The sequence below is a fragment of the Ictalurus furcatus genome, chromosome 15 (genome assembly GCF_023375685.1).
Source record: "Ictalurus furcatus strain D&B chromosome 15, Billie_1.0, whole genome shotgun sequence".
In the NCBI taxonomy this organism is placed as follows: Eukaryota; Metazoa; Chordata; class Actinopteri; order Siluriformes; family Ictaluridae; genus Ictalurus; species Ictalurus furcatus.
The window spans coordinates 5,386,725-5,403,446 of NC_071269.1; the positions used below are offsets into that span (position 1 = coordinate 5,386,725).

Below are 16,722 nucleotides of genomic sequence, written 5' to 3' on the forward strand. Positions count from 1 at the left end.
ATATATATATATATATATATATATATATATATATATATATATATATATATATATATATATATACACACACACACACACACACACACATGTATTAAATCCACATTATGTAAGTGTATTTTGGCTTGTTAACCTCCTAAAAGAAAGTACACTAGCTAATTATTTGAGGGGAAAATATGGCTGACTTTTTGACATAAATAAGGCAAATTAAGTGTTTTTTGTAAGACAATTTTAAGGATTAGATTCAATTCTTACATATTTCCAGTTGACATTATGGTACCTAAATTTGGATCTCTACATAGCCTAATTATTAACAAGTTGGGTTAAAAATCAACCTAGGACAACATCCTAACCCAATGTTGGATTAGTCCATATTGAATCCAGAGCTGGATTTCTAAAATTGATCCAAAACCTGCTTATTTTAGAGTATATAAGTCACATTCTGTAGGTTGTGTTTCAGTGTTGTGTGCATGGCATAAATACACGAGCCCTTTTCTTTACCAGTTTTGTCACCTATTTTGCATATTAATTCGACTGAAAGACAACAACCAATGTCTAATTATAGTCGTGTTCCTCCTTACATTGTTTAGAATGACTAATACATGCACAACGTGTCTATTTTATTTCTTTTTTGCCCTGAGGAAGACAACACGTCTGCTGTCTGCTAACCATTCTCGCTAGCTAGCTAATGCAGGGGCGAGTTCATTTCACAAACTGCCATTTCCGCCTCTGGAGGAGCTGGCAGGAAGACAGGCAGGCAGGCGCGCGCTCTGTGGGCGGGACTATTTTGGGAAGGGAGGCGCGGAAAAGCCGCCTCGTGCTGACAGCTCGCGCTGTGTGTAAACGGGAGCGGGTGGCCCGGTGATCTCCCACGCGCGGGGCGCACACGAGGGAAATATCCTAAACAAAAACGTCTGGAAACACGGACTTCTCTATTTCTGTAGGGTACAGTACCATTTATGGTCTACATATCCGGAAACAGATATCTATATTTTTAAACAGGCCTAGTTTCAGACCCACCGTGTATATACACACAGGTGCATCTAAAAAAAATTTACAATATTGTGGAAAAGTTCATTTTTTCCCGTAATTTAATTCAAAAAGTGGAACTTTCATATATTCTATATTCATTGCACATAAAGTGAAATATTTCAAGCCTTTTTTTGTTTTAATCTTGATGATTACGGCTTACAGCTCATGGAAATCAAAAATCCAATGTCTCAAAATATTAGAAAGAATTTATAATGCAGAAATGTCGACCTGAGAAGAGCTCTAATCAGATAATTAACTCAAAACACCTGCAAAGGTTTCCTGATCCTTTAATCTCTCAGTCTGGTTCAGTACACAACCACAATCATGGGGAAGATGAAAGTAAATGTTGCATTTCATTTGGAAATCAAGGTCCCAGAGTCTGGAGGAAGAGTGCATAAATTAACATACTTTTAATCAGGTCGACATTTCTGTATTATAAATTCTTTCTAATATTTTGAGACACTGTATTTTTGATTTCCATGAGCTGTAAGCCGTAATCATCAAAATTAAAATAAACAAAAGGCTTGAAATATTTCACTTTATCTGCAGTGAATCTAGAATATATGAAAGTTCCACTCTTTTTTATATATTTTATATTATATATATATATATTATATATATATATATATTATAATATATAATATATTTTCCACGATATTCTAATATAAAATTTTTTAGATGCACCTGTAAAAAAAATAATAATATACTTTTTTATTTTCGTATTTTATAGGTCAACTTCTATCGATAACCTCTATTATCGATAATAATAATAATGATAATAATAATAAATATGTCACACTTACAAACCTTAAAGACTTAAATGCAATTATATTTATCTAAATATTTATATTATTAATAATGTCTACATTTAAACTTCACCGAGTACATTGTTAAAGTCTACATTTTAACACAATGTAAGATATTTTGCTTCTATAGTTAATATAATAATATTGTAGTATAATAAATAATAATAATAATGTAATGGCTTGTGTTTGCCTAATGAGCCTAATATTACAGTAAATAGATTTTATTCAAAATATCTTAATTTTTTTTCTTCCCAAAAGCCTTGAGGGCACCCGAACTGAAGGATTCACAGCTACAGAATAAATTATAAGTGCATCCACAAAAATTGTAGTGGTTATAGAGTATATCTGAAAAACATTTAAGCTACATAATCTGAGCTCAGGTTACTGTCTGTGCGCAGTTTTTCACGCCCTCCACGTGTCTGCATGGGTTTCCTCCGTGTTATTTGGTTTCCTCACTACCTCCCAGAGACATGGGCTACTTGTAGATGGCTTGACTTTGAGAAACCGTCCCTTGGCGTGAAGAAGTGTGCGAATTTGTGTGTGCATGGTGCTCTGTGATGGAATGGCACCCCATCTTGGGTGTATTCCCACCTCACACATCCCAGGATAGGGTCTAGGATCCACCGATAGCTTTAAAATTACACTGCATAAAACATGATGACGATGATGATGATGATGATGATGATGATTAATAATGTAGGTATTCCAGAGTTATGAATGACATGTGAACTCATATAATCCTGCAAAGTGCCATTCTGCCTGTACGTGTTCTCAAAAGTGAGATATTTATTATTATATTGCAGATATTACAGCAAAAGCAGTTTGTCAGCATTATTACTGTGATATATCATGGATGGACAGATATTTTTCTCTCTTTTTTTTGTAAGACTAGATCTACATATTCTTTTAAAGAAACGCTGACAATGTGACCGTGTGTCAGGTCTGAAACTATAAGCTCACACGGCTGCGTGGTTGAATATGGAGTAAGTACCCTGGGGAACAGCTGTATAACGCATTTCATGCAGCCTGCCATGAACCTGGATGGTGTAGAAGGCTGTTATACTGTTACACCGATGTCTGCTTGATTCCTCACGGTGTAAAATCGTGCGTTACATAACACGCATTAAAACGGCGCCATACTCCACTAATCTGATTTCATGCACACAGGTATACGCATGACTGCAGTAGAGATTTCACCACCTGCTAAACACACGCTTTTCAAGCATTATGCTCTTAAGCAGGAATGTGGTTTAGCCTTAATTTAGGATAGTTTTGACCTAAATCTGAGAGGGTGGTTAGGGATGAAAGATGAGAGCGCGGATGTCGGATGCTGCAGCCGCAGTGTTGGTCGCTGTCCGCGGTGCTGAAAGCTGCACACAGCCCCAAGCCTCTACTGCAAACGAGTGCAACTTGTGGATCTCAGAGCAGCCTGTTGTCTTTTGCATTAACACTGTTTTGTAAGAACGAAATGCATACAGTTTTTATTTATGTACAAGCAAGGAAAAGCAATCACGCACAGTAACGCAAAAAACACAAACACGAGCTATTAAACATCTATGCAGACAGAAAAAAAACAGTAGGCTATTACATTAAACAGTCCTGGCAGGGTTTATTGGGTTTATTGGTCATGCTGGGTTTATAAAATCACTCTAGACGCACATTCAGCAATGGAGATGTTGCAGCACGCTTAATGGCGGATTGATATTAGGAGAAGATTAGCGGCTTGGTTGCTTCAGTAGACGATATTTCCCATAAAAATTAGTTATTTAGCAGTAGTGTTTAACAGCAATCCATTTACAAACAGCTCAGTCTCCTGCTCAGACTGTTTTACCGCATCGGTCTTCAGGACAATCGCCTCTGCGTCACATTCCCTCTTGCCCATTTTCGGAGGGGGAAACCCCGTCACATCCTCTGCCCATATTTGGGCAGCAGCGGACCGAAGTCGGTACACGGCGGGGAATCCTCGCGCCGACGTAGATGAGCGAGAGGCGGAGTCCCGGTTAAGACGACCGGTATAAAAGAGGGACGAGGGATTCCGGTAAACGTAGCGACGGCGAAGAGCAACCGAAGACCCACCGAACGATCTTCGCCTAACGGGAACGCACAGGGAATCCCGAAAACCCCAAACCCAGAGATTGATTACTTCTCACGCACACGCTGGCGGAATTGATCATTTGATCCGTGACTTGTGGATTTGCACAGCACTTTTGGTTTTCGCGACGGGATTTCACCACCAAAGAAAGCATTATGATCAGTACAGTGGACTTCAGCGCGCTGGACTTTCTCTGCGCAGCGACGGAAAACGGCGCTCAGACCGAGCGTGATGCCGGTAAGTCTGTGGCATGCATTCCACCAAGCTTTGCACGAACGCACATTTAATCCAAATTACAATTTTACCAACGGTATTTCTTGAGTTTTGTTAAAAAAATTTTTTTTAAAAAAAGTAAATCGATGCATGTCTGTATCTATTGATCTAATTGATGCAGTGATTTTTATTAGACCCAAAGCAGTGAGTCATATAGTCTATGTAGCAGTAGGTGCAAGCTTATGTAATGACACCTCTCTCTCTCTCTCCCTCCCTTCCTTCCTCCGTCACTCCCACCCTCGCAGACTTTGAGGGGCTTTTGAAGCCTAAAGTTGAGCAGCCGGATCCTGCTTTCTTCGCAGACCTGAGTGAGAGCTCGGCTGACGGGCTGCCTCCTTCCCCGCTGACATACACCGGCACCTTCCACACCGAGACAGCAGCGTGCAGCGCGGACGCTCTCCTAAACATGATCACGGAGATCGTGGGCATCTGCACAAATCCCATCTATGACAGCCACCGCGATGACTTCTCGCAGTCGGTGGCGAGCGCGAGCTCCCGCGGCGGCGCGCTCTACAGACAGGGCTCGGTGGGCTCCACGGCCAGCTCCACGCCCTCGCTGGGATCCCCTGAGCCCCTCTGCAACGATCCCTCAGACGACTTCAAGGATATGGCGAGCCTGCAGCAGCTGTTCCCGGTGACTGTTAAAAAGGAGCGCGAGGACGACTGCCGAGGGTGCGACTTCTTTGAAGAGTTGAGTGTGTCAGACACCCGTTTCTCAGATCAGGACGCAGACCTGGACGACATCATCGACCTGCTTTCCCCACTCTGCCCCGAGACGGACTCTCTGGACACTTCTGCTTTGGACACTTGGATAAAACAGGAGCCATTTTGCGTCGAGCAGTGCTCACACAGCGCTCCCCTGAGCACCACATCAAACCAAGCTTCCGCCACCACTCCATCCACTCTTACCGGAAACACTTTCTACAGGGCAGCCTTCCCCAACGGCCAGGTGTTTGATCTGAACTGCTCCTCGGTGCTGGACTCTCTGCTCTTCTCTAACTCTTCAACCACCAGAAGCCGAGGCCAATCGACTAAAACGGGCACCAGGAAGGGCGCCCCGCGTGAAAAGCCCTTTTCCTGCCCGGTGGAAAACTGCGATCGTCGCTTCTCGCGCTCCGACGAGCTGAACCGCCATGTGCGCATCCACACCGGCCACAAGCCCTTCCAGTGCCGGGTGTGCTTGCGGTGCTTCAGCCGCAGCGACCACCTGACAACGCACATGCGCACGCACACTGGTGAGAAGCCCTTCTCGTGCGACGTGTGCGGTCGCCGCTTCGCCCGGAGCGACGAAAGAAAGAGGCACTGGCGGGTGCACCTCAAGCAGAGGGAGAGGATGCAACAGAAGGCCGAGCTCCTGGCAGCACGCGCTTTCGCCTTACCGGGCCTCGTGTGAGCGCGCGCTATTGAGAACTAACCCTTTGTGTTCACCCGCTCTGAAAGAAAGCCTCTGGTTAAAGTAAAGCCCAGTTCACCTGCGCAAGCCGGTGCATGGATGGAAGTAGCGCGAAGCTGAAAGTTGCAATCCCGCAACACTCTGGGGACTGGTTGAAGGGAAAAGTGGCGCGATTTTTGCATCACTTCCGGTGGATTTCCGGTGCGCAGGCGCCGCGCTGTTATCGCTTTTACGAGGTCATAATCAAGACTGCACATAACTTGAACTCTCCATCGAGTGTCGTTTTTTTTCTTTTTTGCCGTTAACGAAAATGCATGTTTTATTCAAAATGTTATTAATACATAAAGTTTGGCAGTGCTAGGCCATGTCAGCATGCACATGATCCAACTTTCTATGGTCTCCATGTTGTGTTTTGATACTTCATTGTGTATAAATCCGAAAACTAAAGAAGCCTATATTTGTATATTTTGGATGGTTATTTTTCTACAGAACACAAACGAGAGAAGAATATCTTCTTATAGATTTTATCAGATTGTTGTATTCAACTTTTTGACACTGGAGCGCGCTTGACTGGTTCCCTGCGAACCAAATGCAGACGAAGACATCAACATAGTAGTTGAATTTCAGTAGCACACTTAGTTGTGCAGATATCTTTTTTTTCTGTCTTTTTGCTTTAAAAAACAAAAACAAATGAAATGTTGTGAAATGCCACGCTGTTTAAAGCCTAATGGATATTCCAAATAATTTATGAATGAAATAAAATGAACTATTTATTGATTGCATTTGTTATATTTGATTTATTCACACACAAACACACACACACACACTTTTTTTTAGTTTTCCATCCATCCATCCATCCATCTTATATACCGCTTATCCTTTTCAGGGTCACGGGGAGACCTGGAGCCTGTCCCAGGGATCATCGGGCACAAGGCGGGGTACACCCTGGACAGGGTTTTTTTTTAGTTTTATAGTTTTGAAGTACACTTCAAACGCTTATATGTTTCCACAGCGCCCTCTGCTGTTAAACAACTAGAATCCGAATTTCTTTTCATTCCCAGAGCTGAAGGGGTGTGTGTGTGTGTGTGTGTGTGTGTGTGTATGCGCGCGCGCGCGCGCCGCCCTTTTCCAGAAACATCTGTTCCATTCCTAATTTAATGAGATGCAGCATCTATAGACAGTGTGTGTCTTTGTGATAATTAGGCCTAACATGCATGATCCTGATCACTGTCGCACTACGGTATTTTTTTTTGTCCCTTTCTAGTAACAGATTTCAATTTCCAAAACAGACTCCTGTGGCTAATCCATTATTAGTGATAACGCATTGTTTAGTATCATCTTCTATGTCTAATATATTACAATATGTTACAATTTTATATTTTTCGGTGTAACATTCCCTGTCCATAATCATTCCGCATTCAGCACTCCACACATGCGCGCTCCCGTCCGACGTGACGTCACGTAACGTCAGAAGCGGCCCTGACAGATAAGCGCGTGCTCTCTTTAAGCGATCCGTGGGGCTCACTCATCACCTGTTCTTGAACTAAATAAGAAATATATATACAGATACAAAGATGGGTAACGGAAGGATGTGTAAAAGCTTTGGGAGCCATTACTGCTTCAGCTGATGCGCTAGGGTGCGTGTGTGTGTGTGCGTGAGAGAGAGGCGCAATGTGCGGGAGAGGCACGCAGGGAAACTGAGTAAGTAGCCCACCGGATCTTTTTGTCCATTTTAAGCTGGCTGTTGAAGCAATCATCATCACACTTCTCTGCAGAAGTAGTCTGTGTTTGTGTTTTAATGAAGTAAAGCAGATGAAGGCTGGGTCGCATTGCTCTGTACTGGCGTCATTAATATATTAATTCCAGATGTGCCAGGATTATTGCTCAATTCTAGTGACTAAATTATCCATACTGTAGGCTATACAGTGTGTCATATTTAGACTAATCGCTACAGTTACATTAGAAATGTGATCGGTGTGATCATTGAACAAATAGGCGCCATGCCCATTCAAACACGAGCCTTATATGTGATATTTAATAGCAATGTATTGTAAATGAATTCAAATGATATGTGAAAATGCAATTGCAGTAACGTGCTGTAATAGACAGATGATTTATTTTGATCAGAAAACACAAAAAAAAAACCCCAAAAAACAATGGCAAATCCTTATCTATAATGTAGAATTTGTAAATCCTACACTTTCTCTAATAAATTGCTCTAATAAATGTGTCAAAAAGTTACAAAGGCTATGGTAGGTTGCCTCCAGGGTTGGGGCTACAAATCCCACCTCCGCGCTGTGTGCATGGAGTTTGCATGTTCTCCATGTGCTTCGGTGGTTTCCTCCGGGTACTCAGGTTTCCTCCCCCAGTCCAAAGACACGTGTTGAAGGCTGATTGGCATCTCTAAGCGGTCTGTAGTGTGTGAATGTGTGTGCAGTTGTGTCCCCGTCCAGGGTGTCACCCACATTATGCCTCAAGTTTCCTGATAGTCTCCAGGCTCCCAAGCGACCATGTGTTGGAAAAGTGGTATGGAAAATGGATGGATGGATGAATATTTGCAGCTTAGTTTCTGTGTCACCCACATTCCAACAGATAACTGGAAAAAATCTCTCTCTCTCTCTCTCTCTCTTTCTCTCTCTCTTTCTCTCTCTCTCTCTTAAACACACACACACACACACGAGACTCATGGGGATGCCACCAAGACATGAATAAATAAGATGCATGGTGTATGTACAAGATGGATGGTGTTTTGTAAAAAGTGCATGTGTCTAAATCAGTCAAGCATGAGTAGGAAAGAGAGGCAAGAACCATCAAAAATAGGATAGAGAGCTCAAAAGTCGCTGGATGTCGTCATCAAATAATTAGCATTTTTTTGTTCTATCATCGTGATATTTTGCTTAGCGAAACATGTTCCATGAAGAAGGAAGACAAGTGCCAGACAGTCACTAATGTCTACAAAAGGGTGGTTTTGAAATAAAGTGGCTTATATCGCAATTATAGCGAGTTTATATAGTTATATAGTTGCAACACTGACCCTATTTGAGTAAAAGTAAAAGGAGACCATTCCTGGCTAGTAAAATGACTCTTTCAAAATAAACCTAGGTGTAACTAAGCGAAGATTAACTAGTTAATAGATAGTAGAATTCTAAATCAGATTTGTAACTACTACTATTTAATGGCCTAGCATTGAGTTGGTCTTAGACATCGCTCTCATACTGTAATCCATATATAATTCACACACAAACACAAAGAGATGGAGGTTATGTGTGTGTTTTATGCTCATTTATTATTTCAGCTCCACTCTTATTAGAATTAGACAGCATCTAGGGGTGAAGAAGGAGCACTGCTGCCATACTGTGCTTAACAGAAGACATCGTCTGACCTATTTACCGCTTTCTCTGCTGCAAAAATTCCAAGTCCTGGCTTAGATGTTTCAGTGAGGTATTGATCAGCTCAGATCAACATCTGCAGAAGCAGTAGAACAGGTAACGTGCTTGGACGGTGTACATCTGGGCGAAGAGCTCCATCTGTTGAAACCTCTAGTGACATGATACAAACATCCTACAAGTGTGGCCAAAAGCGTTTGCTCTGTCATGGGTAGAAGGATGTGGCTAGATGGATAGCGCTTTTCTCCGTGTCATGCTGCCAAGAATTCTGCCTTGAAATGTGCTCAGAGATTTCTGTCTGGAATTTACCACTCCATGGCCTGCGTATCATAATTGAAACATCTGCTCTGCCTCCTTTCTACCTAAAAGGCAATTCTCAAGGCATACATAGGTTTAACAGACGGGACAGGGTTGTTCGGGTGAAACGTGAGAGCTTGTCAGTGTTTTGCAATTGTTATACACCTTGCAGGCATACAAGGATGTCGACTGCTGCGGAGCAGCCAAAGCATTGCCCTGACTGTGGAGAGCTATGTGGTTTTGGGGATGTCCCGAGGAACCACGCATGCCAAATGATCTGTCTGACTCCAAGACGGAAGTCCGAAGGGGCCCTGATGGCTCTTCCTGCACAGATCCAGAGTTCTTCCTCCCTGAGGAACACTGAGCTCAGCCAGCCCTTACATCTGGAGCTCCTGGATGCACTGAGCCTGGCTCCTTCAGCCACCTCTCCTCTTGCTCAGCTGCTTGTCCACCAGTGCACGCCCTCTCTCCTGTCCTCCTCTGCCTCTCCGTCACACTCTCCGTTCTCCAGGCCTGACCGCGCACTAGCCCAGATGAGCACACCATGGCTGGCCAGGTTAGCCATGGAGGCTGGGTTCCAGCAGCTTAGCTTGGGGGTTCAGGACCATGTGTCCATGCGGCTGGGGTCCTTGCAGGACGAGGTGAAGATGAGGAGTGCGGAGATGCACAGGGCTCGGCGGGAAAGTGAGAGAATGGAGAAGGAAAAGCAGGACACCGAGGAGAAGGTAGCCGAGCTGGAGCACCAGGTGGAGGTTTCTGTGGAGATGCTAGCCAGCCTGAGGCAGGAGCTGATGGAGCGGGAAGAGGAGCTCAACCTCAAACAACAGTAAGTGTATTAGAGATGGAAAGGTATAAAATGTTATGGTATGATAACCATAACTCTTAATATGAAGATGTTACAACCTTTTTGAATGATGATATTGAGTGAATTGGGATCATTTTATGACAAATTTCTGACCATGCTAGAATATTTATTTAATTTACTCATTAAGGGTGTTTCCAGAGGAATGGTGGAAGATTTTTAATTGCGTTTGCAATTGCTCTAACAATGAACATAGACGTATTTTGGATAAATACAACTGAGGTAAAATTCAACCCAGTCCCATAGTGGAGCAGGTTGGGGATATGGATCTTACTCAAGGGCCTAATAGCGGCTCTCTGGCAGTCCACGGCATCAAACCCACAATTCCCCCAAGACCATCACAGAACCTTAACCACCAATCTGCCACTTTACTACTCTATTACCCACTTTTCACCTGACAATAACATTGGCTAATAAAGGGTGATAGCATCACCAGAATTGCTCTGAAGGTCTTGGTAAGCAGTAAGGGAAAGGAAGGTGTCCAAAACATCTAGACCATCCACTGCTAAAGGGGAGAAAAGAAAGAACGACGGCAAACGTAAAGCAGGAGGTGTATTGGTGTTGAATGTGTTAAGATTGAGATGGCTGTGAGAGACTCCTGATTATTTCTGGTTCATTTTTCCTTGCTGTTTTCTCAGCATATGTCTGAAACAGCACAGACCGCCCCCTCTGCAGCCTGTAAAATTGCACGGTGCTGGAATTAACATCTTGTTGCCATGGCAACTTTTCTCAGGGCTTTACTTGCTTTTTGTGGGCGTCCACCTCGGTGCCTGTAGAAATGCAGTCTGACAGGGCAGATGGGCAGAACCGCAGGGCGCCGAGTGGCATGACTCGACACACTCTGCACGTGTGTCCGTGCAAATAGGTCACCGAGTTCACAGTCTCTGTTCTTTTTATGGAAATGGCTTGATAATTGATCGACATGGAGAGCCGTATAGTCGTTGTAGATAGTGTGTGAATGTGATGAACCTGTTCCAGTAATCGGTCATGTGTAAGGAATATGACAAGGCAGGAATTTGAAGATAGTTGGAAAATAGTTGCTGTTACCACCATGAAGTGGATTATTTTCAATAGCACATCCCCAGTGTTTTAATCCTCTCATACCAGAGCAATTTGTACACTGACGAGAGTATTTTAAAAAAAATTACTTTCTAACATAACATGAGGGAAAAAAAACCTTTCATGCACCATGCACTGAAATTGCTATTTAAGATTATAAGTGTGTCTATGTGTGTGTGTGTGTGTGTGTGTGTGTGTGTGTGTATCAGAGAGGTTTGTGATTTGGACAGGTTTGTCCAAGAGACCGCTCTGAAGGAAGCGAACGCTAAGATTCGCCTGCAGAGCTTCATCGAGAATCTGTTGGAGAGAGCAGAGAGAGCAGAGCGACAGCTGCAGGAGCTGCAGGAGCTGCACACACCATCACACACACACACATACACTGACACATCCTTCACGTCACCCGACGGATCCTTCAGAGCTGCCCGAGGAGCGTTACACCGGGTAGGATGGCTCACATCCAGCTTATTTGGGTTAATAAAAAAGCATTGAGTTGACCAAAGTGCAGGATTTCAGGCTTAAAGGACAGCGCCGGTAGCTCTACGATACTTTTTGTCAAGCATTGGGTTGGGAAAGCAATCCAGAATTTTTTTTTAGACAGTGGTACGTTTGTCTTCTACGCCACGAATATCATCACGTGAAAGTTTACTATCATTCCAAAGCTACGCTCAGTTTGTGGAGTGCACATTTGTTCTTCCTTTTGATCTTGACTATGTCTTACTTGTCATAATCGCCAAAAGTATAACATGCTGTACCTTTATATTAATGTCCCCTCTTCTAGAGGAGCTACAGTGAATCAGGAATTTCCAGGTACTGCTATTCACGCTGTGATCACACAGGAAGTCCGGTTCACAGGTAAGAATAGCATGCCGGGCGTCCATGCATCTTTCCGGGTAAATTGTGTGTGTGTGTGTGTGTGTGTGTGTGTGTGTATTACATTGTTGTGTTTGAATGCCCTGATCAGGTCGGGGGTGTGTGAGGTGCTTTGTGAGGCACAGTGTTACCAGAGGAACCCTTCAGACATGGAGGCTGATTCAGACAGCTGGTCTGTCTATAGCACAGAGTCACAGCAGCACTATAGAACATACAACAGGATAGGTAACACTAATACACACATTCACGCACACACGCGCACACACACACACACACACACACACACACACACACACACAAACACACACTTACTATTCAAGCTTCCCATGATACATTTTGATGTTGATTCATAAGGCAACAATACAATATTTGACAATACCACTGAATCTGTTATGATCCATTATGATTCTAATTCATGAGACGATGTTTAGATATTCGACGAAACCACGTAATCTGCTAAAGATACAATATAATTTTGGGCGGCTGTGGCTCAGGTGGTAGAGTCCACTAATCATGGGGTTGGCGGTTCGATTCCTGGCCCACATAACGCCACGTTCCGAAGTGTCCTTGGGCAAGACACTGATCCCCAAAATCCTGTTCTGGTGACTAAGTGGAACATGTAATGTCTGTTACAAAACACTGACACTGGAGACTCCTTCCATAAATTACACGAAAACGTCATCGTTTTATCAGTGAGAGGATGTTTTATCTGCCTGTGTTGTTGGATGTGCACAGATAACTCTGCCTTCCACTGCCACACCCTCAGTCATGGCAACGGGCCTGACCGATCAGTAATGTGTTCAAAGCGAATGAAGAGGAGGGCGTGGCTTTTCTGCGTCTTTCCGTACCTGGACACGCGCTCGCTCCTCATTGCTGCAGAGGTGTGTGTTGTAACTTTACACTTTTATATGAATCCTAAAGTCATTGGTGGTTAGGAGATGTGTTTTATGTCTTTTAAGAAAGGTGTGTGTGTGTGTGTTGTAGGTGTGTAAGGACTGGTGGATTGTTGCCCGTCACCCTGCAGTGTGGACCAGAGTAACACTAGAAAATGATCGTATTTCATCAAAGGTATGACAATACCGCACTCCATATAAACACACACACACACACACACAGTAAATGTAAGTTCTGTTGACATAGTGTTTTACCTTCTGTATATTGTTATAATGTCATGTGTGTGTGTGTGTGTGTGTGTGTGTGTGTGTGTAGTTTATGGTGACTATGGCTCAGTGGTGTACTCAGACACACACGCTCATTCTACGTCACCTAAAACCTCGCTCTCGTGCCAAGAAAGAGAGTAAAGAAGAATATCTTAAAAGCACAAGGTATATAAACACGTGCATGCACTGACACACACACACAAACACACACACACACACACACACACACAAATATTTTTAACACAAAGCACATGAACATCCACAGCATGCACAGACACACATATTGTTTCTCCTTATCCTCCTTTTGTTTTTTTTATAGAGGGTGTCTGGAGGAGGGGCTGGAGGCGGTGCTAAGATCAGCAGGGCGGAGTCTTGTTTCTTTGACCATCTCACATTGCCCCAACATTTTGACGGACAGGACACTGTGGCTTGTAAGCTGCCACTGCAGAGCTCTGCAAACACTTACTTACAGGTGAGTATCAAACACACACACACACACACACACACACACATGGATACACAAGTACATACTTGCATATCAGACACACAATATCAGATTTGTATTCGTGTTTTTAGGAGCTCATCAGATCCCGTGGGTCAAGAGGTGATCTGGGCTTTAGGGGCAGGATGCAGAGACATCACCAGCCTGAACATTGCACCACTACAGCCATGGTGAGTGTTCTTCATCATCATCATCATCATCATCATCATCATCATCACTAACCTGAACATAGAACCACTACAGCCATGGTGTGTTCTTCATCATCATCATCATCATCATCACCAACATCATAACCAACCTGAACATAGAATTACTACTGCCATGGTGTGTTCTTCATCATCATCATCATCACCATCATCATCATCATCATCACCATCATCATAACCAATCTGAACATAGAATTACTACTGCCATGGTGAGTGTTCATCATCATCATCATCATCATCATCATCACTAACCTGAACATAGAACCACTACAGCCATGGTGTGTTCTTCATCATCATCATCATCATCACCAACATCATAACCAACCTGAACATAGAATTACTACTGCCATGGTGAGTGTTCTTCATCATCATCATCATCATCACTAACCTGAACATAGAACCACTATAGCCATGGTGTGTTCTTCATCATCATCGTCATCACCATCATCATCATCATCATCACCATCATCATAACCAACCTGAACATAGAATTACTACTGCCATGGTGAGTGTTCATCATCATCATCATCATCATCATCATCACCAGCGTGGCCATAGACTCACTAAAATATGGATGGATATGGATACAATCTATGGATACAAACTTTGCCATGTTTCTTCTCTCAGCCAGCAGCCCAGTCGCTTTAGTAACCGCTGCCTGCAGACGATTGGCCGATGTTGGCCTCACCTGCATCAGGTGGGAGTGGGTGGAGCTGGCTGTGGTCTTCAGGGATTAGCCTCTTTGGGTGAGTGATGTGAAAGGTTACATTTGGATGCTCAGAAGCTAAATAAATATTTAAAGGCACTTTTTTCCCCTTTTGTCGTTACTCATATTCCCTCTCACTCCTGGGCCCTCAGTGAGGAACTGCTCCAGTGTGTGTGTGTTGGAGTTGGACCACATGAGTGAAATGAGCCAGCAGGGGGCAGCAGAGCTGTGCAGGGAAGGACTACAGCAATTACACACACTCATCTTCAGATACACACCTGTTACTGCCAAAGCCATCCTGCACTTTCATAGTGAGTAGTGTATACACACACACACACACACACACACAGACACACACGCTATATTTCTCAGCTGGATTTTCCCCACCACTCTATTTCCAGGTGTGTGTTTGAGGCTGAAGTGTATCATCGTTCTCATGAGTTCTGCAGATTACTTTGATGACCCTGAGAGTGAAGAAGCGAAGAGAATTTTTAATGAGATGCTCAGCAGCCTGAAGGTCATACAGATGTTTCTTTTTTTTCCCTGGATGTTTTGCATTGTGGATTAATCGATGATTTTTTTCTGACTGATTCTTTTCCTCTTCCTCGTTAGGCTCTGAAGAAGAGACCTGGCTTGTCAGACATCCTTCAGGTCAGAGTGGACCAGTGTGACATTCTACCTGGCTCTTAAAGAAACCAAACACACACACACACACACACACAAACTTACTGCACATTTTTAGACTTTATTCTCCATGCATAGATACACACCTACACCTGTATACACACACACAAACACACTCAATATTACTGCACTTTCCCCCCTGCACGTTACACTCCTACACCTATGCACACATATGGTACACACACACACACACACACACACACACACACACTGCACATTTTTAGCCCTTATTCTTCCCACACTGATACACTCCTACACCTCTGCACATATACAAACACACATACACAAACCAACATCTATGCACCCACACATAAACACAAAACATAAACACACACACACACTTGCTGCACTTTATTTTCCACACTTATATACACACCTATACCTATGCGCGCACACACATACACACACATACACACATACACATACACACATACACACTTACTGCACTTTTCCCCCACACTCAGTTACACTCCTAGTGGTTCTAGATCTGTTTTATTTGCTGTAAGGTGTTATGTTCTGAATCAATTTGACAATCAGCCTCCTTGGTATGAAACATTTTGAGTGCTTCCAAACGATTACTGATTCTTTAAAGAATAGCAAATAAAAATCAAGCAAAGTTCATCCTTTTCCTGAACTTAATTTTATTTTTAATGTCTTCTGACGAGCACAATTCATCGAAAAAGAAACTGAAAAAGAATATGTTGCGTGATCCGTATTCAGATGTTATAACGATCTACGGTGTACCTGTTATACATGAGTGTGAAACATTTGTATCTGAAGTGCTTTATGTAAAGAATAAAACACTCAGGGGCATACTGCTATAGGAAAATAATCAACGACACGACGATGCGATGAAGCTCAGATACCGTTACCACCTCAAAGTTGATTTGTTATTTTATAATAACAGTACATCCTGAAGTGTTTTATTCCTCTCATACCACAGCAGTTTTCCAACAATTGCAGTTTTTCTATTAATTGCAGAACAACACGTCATGATTTTTATCCATTTATAGTCACGTTTAATGTTGTGGAGCGTCTACAGATGAAGTTAGCTCCTGTTCTCACTTACATTATAGCAACTATTAAACATAAAGTTACAGGATGTTATACAAAAGCTGACACTGGAGACTCCTTCCATAAATGCTAAATAAACACATACTCACAAACATATCAAATATTCACCATAGCAATGATTAGACATGTTTTTAAATCAGTTTTATGAAGCTTCCCCCATACAGTCCCTTTGTTAGTCGTTACTATAGAAACGATAATGTAAAAGAACGAGTGCAACTCCTAACCAGTCAGATTTGAGAATTCAACGGTGTTGTGCTATACAACGTTACAGTGCACAACAATGTCAGACACGGTTGTTGTCCAGGTTGTATTCAGATTGTATA

At 42.9% G+C, this 16,722-nt stretch overlaps 2 protein-coding genes across 2 annotated transcripts; both read left to right on the plus strand.

The window, feature by feature from the left end:
- The first annotated feature begins 4,082 nt into the window (after positions 1-4,082).
- egr4 (early growth response 4) lies at positions 4,083-5,593 on the plus strand. The gene is made up of 2 exons (XM_053643578.1): positions 4,083-4,164; positions 4,446-5,593. The coding sequence occupies exons 1-2, from the start codon at positions 4,083-4,085 to the stop codon at positions 5,591-5,593; spliced, it is 1,230 nt and encodes a 409-aa protein (XP_053499553.1).
- A 3,787-nt stretch (positions 5,594-9,380) lies between these two features.
- si:ch73-290k24.5 (F-box only protein 41) lies at positions 9,381-15,462 on the plus strand. Its single transcript, XM_053643579.1, has 12 exons — positions 9,381-10,102; positions 11,407-11,638; positions 12,034-12,292; positions 12,803-12,948; positions 13,052-13,135; positions 13,277-13,392; positions 13,547-13,699; positions 13,804-13,899; positions 14,563-14,681; positions 14,794-14,952; positions 15,043-15,158; positions 15,254-15,462. The coding sequence occupies exons 1-12, from the start codon at positions 9,459-9,461 to the stop codon at positions 15,329-15,331; spliced, it is 2,202 nt and encodes a 733-aa protein (XP_053499554.1). The 5' UTR covers positions 9,381-9,458; the 3' UTR covers positions 15,332-15,462.
- Positions 15,463-16,722: the final 1,260 nt, after the last annotated feature.

What these genes read in the sequence shown, in the direction of transcription:
- egr4 (XM_053643578.1), top strand. Translation starts at nt 4,083, where the DNA reads ATGATCAGTACAGTGGACTTCAGCGCGCTGGACTTTCTCTGCGCAGCG. An exon ending in TCAGACCGAGCGTGATGCCG is followed by an intron (nt 4,165 to 4,445) that starts GTAAGTCTGTGG and finishes CCACCCTCGCAG; the next exon opens with ACTTTGAGGGGCTTTTGAAG.
- si:ch73-290k24.5 (XM_053643579.1), top strand. Translation starts at nt 9,459, where the DNA reads ATGTCGACTGCTGCGGAGCAGCCAAAGCATTGCCCTGACTGTGGAGAG. An exon ending in CGCTCCTCATTGCTGCAGAG is followed by an intron (nt 12,949 to 13,051) that starts GTGTGTGTTGTA and finishes TGTGTGTTGTAG; the next exon opens with GTGTGTAAGGACTGGTGGAT. An exon ending in AGATGCTCAGCAGCCTGAAG is followed by an intron (nt 15,159 to 15,253) that starts GTCATACAGATG and finishes CTTCCTCGTTAG; the next exon opens with GCTCTGAAGAAGAGACCTGG.